The sequence below is a fragment of the Neofelis nebulosa genome, chromosome 6 (genome assembly GCF_028018385.1).
Source record: "Neofelis nebulosa isolate mNeoNeb1 chromosome 6, mNeoNeb1.pri, whole genome shotgun sequence".
NCBI lineage: Eukaryota > Metazoa > Chordata > Mammalia > Carnivora > Felidae > Neofelis > Neofelis nebulosa.
The window spans coordinates 4,026,448-4,035,792 of NC_080787.1; the positions used below are offsets into that span (position 1 = coordinate 4,026,448).

At 43.6% G+C, this 9,345-nt stretch overlaps 2 protein-coding genes across 2 annotated transcripts; both read right to left on the reverse strand.

The window, feature by feature from the left end:
* Window positions 1-249: 249 nt before the first annotated feature.
* On the reverse strand, window positions 250-4,841 carry LOC131514971 (ADP-ribosylation factor-like protein 2-binding protein). Its single transcript, XM_058735476.1, has 4 exons — window positions 4,813-4,841; window positions 2,826-2,895; window positions 1,539-1,764; window positions 250-1,279 (listed from the first exon to the last, which is right to left on the reverse strand). Exons 1-4 carry the CDS (start codon window positions 4,839-4,841, stop codon window positions 741-743), a joined length of 864 nt encoding a protein of 287 aa, XP_058591459.1. The 3' UTR covers window positions 250-740.
* A 1,789-nt stretch (window positions 4,842-6,630) lies between these two features.
* Window positions 6,631-9,103, reverse strand: LOC131513568 (olfactory receptor 2B6-like). The gene has a single exon (XM_058732669.1). It carries the CDS (start codon window positions 8,432-8,434, stop codon window positions 7,313-7,315), a length of 1,122 nt encoding a protein of 373 aa, XP_058588652.1. The 5' UTR covers window positions 8,435-9,103; the 3' UTR covers window positions 6,631-7,312.
* Between the last annotated feature and the right edge of the window lie 242 nt (window positions 9,104-9,345).

Genomic DNA, 9,345 nt, shown 5'->3' on the forward strand with positions numbered 1-9,345 from the left:
ATCTTTAAGTAGGTAATCATGGAAGCTCCGAGATTATAGCCACTAGGTTAGCCTGAGTATTCATCTATAAAAATAGTTTTCTAAAAATGCTTAAAAGAATTCTGGAAACAGACTACATCAGGACCAGCAGAAGACAGAGTGATGCAGGGACTGCCGAGTGCAAGACAAGGAAGTGATTTTCACATGTAGCTTCAGGTCAGGGGCATCTCTCAGTTATTCCTACGGCCAGGACTAGCTGAGATGGGAGCTGCTGCAGAGGACAGCCAGCTCAAGGAACACCCTAGAGAAATGTTCCCACACAGGTAAAAACCCCTCTGAGGCTGCAGGACCGAAACTGATGCATACAGGAAGCTGTGAGCACATAAAAAGCCTGATGGACATGTGGAGCCAAAGAGGGCTGGAGCTGGTGGGTTCTTCCAAATGCTGCTGACCTACCAACATTTATCCTGGGGAAGGGGTCCCTGGGGGAATGCGGGCCTCAGGCTTGCTCCAGAGGAGCCTGACTCAGGCCAGAGAGAGGGGCCTACTTGGGGAGGAGTGCTAGGATTACTGAACACAAGGTGCTTCAGGGGCCTAGGAGGGTCAGAAGACTGTCTTCTGACCCACCAATACTTAACGTCAGTGAAGAGTTGTGGAACAGAGCCAGTCTTTCCAAGATGTATTCTGTCACATAGCCAAAGCCTCTTCCAGTCTGTGGGGCTGGCGACGTCCAGAAAGATATCGTTGCCTGGTGGTAGGACCTAGTGCCGCAGATCATTCTGGGAAGCTGGCACGGGGGATGATTTGCACAATGAAGTCACCACCAAACCACTGCTTAAATCCAGTCCCCGGCCTTCTTTTTCTGCTCTGTAGTCCAGAAACATTTCCTTAAAAGCCAGAAAATGTGTGAACGTGAGCAGCATGTCAAATATGTCACCAGCCACTTCATTGTTATGGTGCTGCAAAGTTGTGGTGAAAGGTGCCATGTTAAATCCAGGAATCCGCTCCAGCAGCTGTTCTTCAATATACTTTTCTACCAAAGAAATATATTCCTTAAAAATAGGTGTGTAGGTGAGTTTATTCTCTTCTGTGTCTTCAAACTCCTGGTAGTACTTGTTCATGAAATTCCTCTGTAATAACTGGAACTCATCATCCATGATAATGTCCTCTAAATATCCAACCACAGCATCAAATTCTGCATCAGAGGCAGAAGAGAAGGACAGAACGAAGCTCTCTTTCTCTAGGAAAACAGCCGCCACCGCGGCTGCCTCCTTCTCCACGCGCGAGCAGGACCGTCGACCTTTTTTTTTTTTTTAATATATTTTTAAATATATATATATTTTTTACATTTTATTTTATTTTTGATAGAGAGAGACAGAGCACAGGTGGGGCAGGGGCAGAGAGAGACGGAGACACACAATCCGAAGCAGGCTCCAGGCTCTGAGCTGTCAGCACACAGCCCCACGCAGGGCTCAAACTCACAAACCGCGATATCATGACCTGAGCCGAAGTCGGACGCTTAACCCACTGAGCCACCGGAGGCGCCCCAGCCCCGCCGCCTCTTATCCCGCCCGCGGCCGGGGCCCAGCCTGCGCTCCGCTCCTTAGCGCCCCAGCCGGCACCTAGGAGGCCTCGCCGCCAAGGCCGCGGCCGCTCACGGCCTAACGAGTTGGGCCCTGCGTGTGTGGCCCCGCGCTTCAGGCTCCCCGGCGGCAGCCGCGCCGGCTCGACCCCACGCGGGGCCAGGCCTCTCTCGGCGCCCAGGTTCTGCGCGCCGCAGCCGCCCTGAGGGACTGGCGTCAGTTACCCGCAGCCCGGAAGCGCGCCCCGCCCCCAGAAGACAGGAATTTTGAAGACACTTACTACACTCACATTTGATTTCCCTGAGTCACGTGGTCCCGATGTAATTAGAAGGTAGATATATTTATATCCCTATAAAAGGTCTTCATCTTTTTTCTGGAAGTTACTCGGAAACGATCTGATACTGCTGGCTCTTTTGAGGATTTGTTAGGTGAGACCAGGGCCGTTGCGAATGGCTGACGGTGATTACTGCCCCGGCTGGGGCTTTGGGGCGCCGACCCCAGTGTCCATGATCCTTACGTTTAAGTCTGGCTGCGGGGAAGTCACAGAGTCCCCAGCCCTTGTGTAAGCTCGGGGACCGTGTCCTCCACTCCCTCAGCCTGCACAGTTTCCTGCGGGCTCGTGCCGACCGCCGTGCTGCTGGACACTCAGCTGGACACTGGCTCTCTGCAGGATCCAGAGATGATTGTCTCTGTTTCACAACGTCGTCTCTCACCCTTTACAGCCTTTACCTTTTAGAGTCTTTCTAGACTCTCAGCTTTGTGTCCTTATTTATTCACATCTCTGTTTTCTTCTAGATTTGTACTCTTTGACAACGGGCCAATGTCTTATTCACTTCAGATTGCCTCTTCTAGTTCAGTGGCTTACATACATGTGACATCAATAACTATTCACTGAGTAAAGGAATGAACATTTTCAACATAAGTGAAACCTCACTATTGGAACAGTTAATTAAAATGCCACTGCCTTCCTTGTTTTATAATGTTTACGCATTTTTAATAATCTAATTCTTTTAAGGCAATGGGTGTTCTTTTATTCTTATTCTGTTTGGCTGCTATAACAAAATACGATAGGATGTGGCTTATCCAGAACAGAAATCTATTTATCACAGTTCTGGAGTCTGGCAGTTCCAACGTCAAGCAGCCAGGAGACCCTTGTGTGGTGTGGGCCTCCTGGTTCACAGACAGCTGTGTTCACTGTGCTCTTTGCTCATGGGAGGAGGGACCAGGGGGCTCTGAACCCATCCACAGTCTCCCCCTCTCCACCCAATCAGCTCCCGAAAGCTCACATACAAATACTGTCGCGACCGGCGCGACAAACACCGAGGTCAGGGTCCTGAGGGTAGGGGAATGCAAGAAAAAAAGAGAGAAGAGAAAGTTTGGGAACAGGAAGGTCCCCTGGGCTGATGGCCCAAGTGACGGCTTTATTGTTGCTTTTCACAATCTTTTATAATATAAGACTCTTATGGATCAGGTCATTCTAAGAATAAACAGGTTTCACATGATCACTGACAGCCAAAACATTTAGTTGTGTGTACCTTGTGAACTTTCTGAACGGGTCACAAGACCTTGTTGATAGATTGCTAGCAAAACACAATTCCCATGTTTGTTTCTATCTGACTCAGGGTAGAAAAAGGGAGGTAGCATTACTGCCAACACCTGCAGACCACAGGCTTCAGAAATTAACTTTCTCAGCCTTGACAAGGCTTTCGTATGCCCTTGAGAGTGGGGGAATTGGAGGGGGAGCCACCGGGTTGGCTGAGTCAACAGGGAACGTTGCTCGACCCAGTCTCAGCCTGGCACCGGGGCCCAGCCCTCCACAAACTACTAACGCATGGAGAGTAAGTTCCACGTATGAATTTTGGAAGGACACATTCAGTCTATAGCAGGTGGTTAATCCAAAACAGTAATAAAAATTGTGATCAGAGGGAAACCTTGATTTGTTCCTGACTCTGTTGGTTAACTGTCTAGTTCTCCTTCCGTAAAAACAATAATATGACTTTGTTTTGTCGTAAATATTTTTACCTATTGAATGTGCTCGCCTGCTGTTCTTTCTATATCACAAAGCATTTTTCTATTTAATGACTTACTGATATTTGCAAAATTTTACAATATAATATTTAACCAATTCACTAATGTTTCAGTAATACTTTCATCAATGTTAAAAAGATTTCTTTTTTAATCTTGATTTTAACCCTGCACCAAATTGATTTGCCTGCTTGGCAATACACATATGATAATTCACTTAGTGATGTATTTAAATATATAAACTTGTAAAATACCAGGCAGAATTCATGAAGAAGTATTAATTACATTTGTAAAATTAAATATTCAGTTCTTTTTTTAAATTTATATTTTTTAAATACATCCAAGTTAGCATATGGTGCAACAGTGATTTCAGGAGATTTCCTAAGCCCCTTATCCATTTAGCCCATTTCCCCCCATCCCTCCAGTAACCCTCTGTTTGTTCTCTATATTTAAGAGTCCTTTATGTTTTGCCCCCCTCCCTGTTTTTATATTATTTTTGCTTCCCTTCTCTTATGTTCATCTGTTTTGTATCTTAAAGTCCTCATATGAGTGAAGTCATATGATTTTTGTCTTTCTCTGACTAATTTCCCTTAGCATAATACTCTCTATTTCCATCCACTTAGTTGCAAATGGCAAGTAGCTATTGAGTTCTTTTTTTGCTTAAATCTCAGGGTTTTGCTCTACTGTATCTATAATACTGAAGATAAATCAAAATATATCCCTAGGGTTTGGGGACAGCCTCTCACATCAGCACTAAATATTTTTGAAAACCCATGTTTTTGTTTAAAAATGTATGCAACTTTCACACAATAATATATCCCTGATCATTTCAATACAAAATAGTTGTTTTAATGTTCAGTTATTTTTAAGTCTATCTAGACCTTTAAACAAAACTAACAAACCCAAGAAGATGTAGCATTTTTGCCTAGTGACTTCAAATACCCTCTGAGAGATATACCGCTTTACTAGAATTAATAAATTAATCCCATAAACATTTTTTCTTAATACATACTAGGATACATTTTATATTTTAGATAGTATTGATTTGAGGTTCCATGTTAAAATGAATCATGAATTCGAGAAACACTGCAACCAAAAAGTTTTTTAGTGGTTTAAAGAAACCAAGGAGAAACATTGAGGTAACAGACTGTCTTTCCCTTGTGTAACCAGGAGCCTTTATTTTGCAAAAGCTTTTTCCTCCCTGTTCCACCTTCATCTGACTTACAGCTGGGCCACGGACAGTGATGTGTTCATGGTACATCATTAACAGGAGCAGAGCCTCACACTGTCCCTTCAGGAAGGGGGTTAGTGCAGTGGGCATCGGGGAGGGAAAAAAGAGCCATATCTTGACCTGATTACGTTAGTGTATTTACTAAATGTTTATCATGCAAAAGCATTGTAAAGAAATCTGCAGATATGTAAGGCATTAAAATATGAATATTACAGGGGGGTTTGGGAAGGAGGTCTCCTGACAGGCAGTGAACACAGTAAAGTGTTCAAACAGAAGCCCCTGCAGGACACAGCCCTTAGGGTTGTGAATTTTTTTTTTTTAATGAAGTTTAATATGCTGAGCTAGAAATGTCCAGGATTGATGCTGATATGTGGGGAGGGGGAGGGTCCTAGGAAATACCCATGGCAGGATTGATGGTGATATGTGGGGAGGGGAAGGAGGAGGGTCCAAGGAAATACCCCATGGCAGGATTGATGCTGATATGTGGGAGGGGGAGAGGGAGGAGGGTCCTAGGAAGTACTCCATGGCATGTGGTAATCTCCATTTACTAGAGTATTTTATCTCTGGGGAGAGATTTTATGCGTGTTTTGTGTTATCATTAACATTTGCAATTCCAAATTTTCAGAATCTCTGACAGGATATTGAACCTGATACATCCTTAATGTTCCCAGCCATATACCAGTTTAATCCAGATTCTAGAATTCAGTCAGTCAGTGTATTTATTTCCCCAAATTAAAGAACCTTGTAAAATACACTGAAGGATTCTCAGAAAATTATTCATGTTGATTAAGACCTTGGAGTGTATATTATTAAGGACTCTGATCCATTAGTGTAAAATAACTACAAAGAACTGAAATGAAATAAGTAAAAATTATTAAATGTATTTATGGATGGGTAGACTTTGGAAAGGATAATTTTATACAGAAAGCTCAATAATGGGTATTAAAAGGGAGACAATGACATAGAAATTGTATTGATAAGTCAGAATAAGTGCTTAGTCCATGATTTTATAAATCTTCAAACTGAAAATGCATTAGAGCTCTATGAATTTAGAATTAAATTTTTATTATCTAGATTTGCTTGGGGCACCTGGGTGGCTCAGTTAAGCGTCTAACTTTGGCTCAGGTCATGATCTTGCGGTCCATGAGTTCAAACCCTGTGTCAGGCTCTGTGCTGACAGCTCAGAGCCTGGAGCCTGCTTCGGATTCTGTGTCTCCCTGTCTCTCTGTCCCTCCCCTGCTCATGCTCTGTCTGTCTTTCTCTCTCAAAAATAATAAACTTTAAAAAAATTATCTAGATTTAGTTTATAGGAAACAGAATTACAATATTAAAATTAAAGTCAATGTCCTGTGAAGAACATAATTTCACACACCTTTGAATTAAGGCAAATGTTAGCACTCCTTTTTAGTGGCAAAGGAACTGTAGTCAAAGATGATGAATTTTGTCCCCTAAAGGCACACATGACTCCGTTGAGGGGGTATATATACCCATTCATGAAATGTGAGATTTGATTTTCACTTCAGGCAATAGCATTGAGTTTTTGCTGAATTCACTCTATTTTGACTAAAATGTATGTGTGAAACAATTTATAGCCAGGAGTTATAAAACATTTTTTAAAAAATAAGTCTGATAGATGAACTAAGGCTTTGCATTCAACATCATATTCCCCTAACTCCCACACTGAAGCAGGACACGTTCACATGGTGAAAGAAGCTACTTTGTCAAACTCTCTAGTCACTAGTACATTTTCTTGACTTAGAATATTTCCCACTGTTCACTGTGCTTTGTTTTGTCTCCTGGCCCTGAGTAACTTCTGTTTCATTGACCATGACCTCATTGTTGTTTATCATAACAAAGACTGACTTGGGTTACAGACCAAAATAATGTGTACTTAAATTCACTGACTCTAAATTTTTTCATGGATTTTTCCCTTTGCATATTTCTATTTTAGATGCTTTTGACCTCAATGCCTCTTGTGTTCACTTGCTTTTGGGTCCAAGGCCCTCATGGGTGACACAGTTGGTCAATGCCAGAGGATGACTGTATGGTGTCAATATGTGTTGATTAAAGTTGACTCAAGATGGCAGTGGCATGGTTGTTGTTTTTTTAAATACGTGATTATTTCTAATTTTGGGGGGATTCATTTAGAAATAATGCAGGCCAAATATATTTTCTATATTTTCTAAATATATTTTTGCCTAGTTATTGCACCAATTTCCCCTCTGAAACTAAGTTAGCCAGCAGTTAGGGTTAACTAGTAGCCAAGGTTGGGGAGGAAGGTGACATGACCCTATGGGATTCGTATTGTAAGACAGGTGTTCTCCTAAGTGGAAAACAGCTCTGAGGTCATCCAGACTTATTACTCCTTTCTGGTCCTGCTTCATCTGTGAACTTCATGACACATGATGGAGCATTGTCTCATAACTTCATGCCCAGAATCTTCCCTGAAAGGCTGACACATCCCTCCTTGCTTTGTGGGTCTCCTTTCCAGAGATCATCCTGTCTTGACCCAGAACTCCTTGGTCAGTGCCCTTCCCAGGGCAGCTTTCACGTCCTTGTTCCTCAGTGTGTAGATAAATGGATTGAGTGTGGGAGTGACAATCCCATAGAAGAGAGCCATGATCTTCCCCCTGTCATGAGAGTAGCTAGAGGGAGGCTGGACATACATACTGATGGCTGTGAAGTAGAAGAGGGACACGACCAGCAGGTGTGAAGCACAGGTATTGAAGGCCTTCCAGCGACTTTCAGCAGAGCGGATCCTCATTACTGCCTGAGCAATGAGCACATAGGTGCCCAGGATGAGGGTGAGGGGCACCAGAAGCAGCAGCGCCCCCAGCACGTTGAGCTCAGCCTCATTCACATGAGTATCAGCACATGCTAGTTTCAAAAGAGCAGGAACTTCACAGAAGAAATGGTCCACCACCCTGTGTCCACACCGTGGGACCACCACGGTGAGGGTGGACTGGACAAGGGAGTTGGCAAAGCCACTGATCCAGGTCCCAGTGGCCATGTGGATGCAACGTCTGTGACTCATGATGATTGGGTAGTGCAGGGGCTTGCAAACAGCAGTATAGCGATCCAAGGCCATGATGGCTAGAAGTATGCATTCAGTAGAACCCAAGGCCAAGAAAATGTAGAGTTGGGCCACACAGCCACCATAGCTAATGGTCTTTTCTGGTCCCCTAAGGTTGACTAACATCTGTGGCACGGTGCTGGTAGTGTAGCAGAGGTCCAGTAGAGACAGATTAGAGACAAAAAAGTACATGGGACTGTCAAGCTGGGGGTCTAGGCGGGAAACAAGGATAATGGACACATTCCCAAATAGGGCAAAGATGTAGGCCACCAGAAAGATTATAAAGAGTGGTGTCTCCAGCCAGGGGCGGTCGGAGAATCCCAGTAAGATGAAGTCATCTTGAGAGCTCTGATTGCTGATCCACATGTTGTCACGGACAGGTGAAGTGCTAGCTGGAACCTCTAAGTGCCCACTGACAGGCACGGGTGTCAGTGGTAAGAGGGAGCTGCTGAGAAGTAGGGACAAGAGGTGGTGAGCTGGGCTTCCCATTTCTGCTGTGATCTGCACCTGCACCTTGATTATGGTGACACGTTGAGTCAACATTGCCAATGTACCACTGAAAGATCCTTGAGAGAGGAATAAGGAGAGCACCAGCAAAATAGGAAGTGTGGCTTCCCTTGTGGGTGCTGTCTGGTTAGCTACTCACCCCTTTCGGGATTTTGTATCTTCCAAAAAGTTTCATAGAACTTCCATCACCTGTACACGTTATGAATATTTAACGACAACAATGGAGTACATGTTAAAGCAGAGTGGGGAGGAGGTGGAGCTTCCCAAATACAAGTCAAACAGAGGTCATCTTGAGGGTCAGCAGGTGATGACCTTCCTTAGACTGACCCGGTCACAGTCTTCCTGGGAACTGCCCTGCACAGATTTTGCGTTATGGGAGTTTGCACTTTTAGGACGCAGCTCACCCCTTCCCAACCTAATGCTCATCCTATTCAGAAAATTTTTAAATAGAGGGAAGAAACAAAAAGTTCAAACAGGATGATATACACACAAAACAATCCTCAAAATCTCGCTTGCTGAAAAAAATGTTACTTGAAAAATATCTGGATAAATGTGAGGCAAGTTTTACCTCTGAGGGAGGCATCCAGAAAGAGGTTCAGATGTTTGGCTCCCTGAGTTTCATGGCTAAATATGAATTTCTAGCCCTTCAGGATAGCCATTTAAATTTACCCCCCCCTCCCAACCTTATTCTCCTCTCTCACTCACTGTCACACATTCCTGCCTCCTGGTGCACCTGCACCTTCCCATCCAGATCACACAGCTCTTTATTATGCAACAATTGGATGATGTGCATGGAGCTAGAGAGTAGAATGTAAGCAAAATAAATCACTCAGAGAAAGACAAATACCATATGATTTCACTCATATATGGAATTTAAGACACAAAACAAATGAGCAAAAGGAAAAAAAAAAAGACAAACTAGGAAACAGACTCTTAACTTACAAAGA

Bases quoted from the DNA above. Each gene is read 5' to 3' on its own strand.
- LOC131514971 (XM_058735476.1), bottom strand. From the start codon at position 4,841: ATGAACACATCACTGTCCGTGGCCCAGCT. The intron at 2,896-4,812 runs GTAAGTCAGATG...CCCTACCCTCAG, and splicing joins TCACTGTCCGTGGCCCAGCT to GACCCTGACCTCGGTGTTTG. The intron at 1,280-1,538 runs GCGGCGGGGCTG...AAAAAAAAAAAG, and splicing joins GGCCGCGGGCGGGATAAGAG to GTCGACGGTCCTGCTCGCGC.
- LOC131513568 (XM_058732669.1), bottom strand. From the start codon at position 8,434: ATGTTGACTCAACGTGTCACCATAATCAAGGTGCAGGTGCAGATCACA.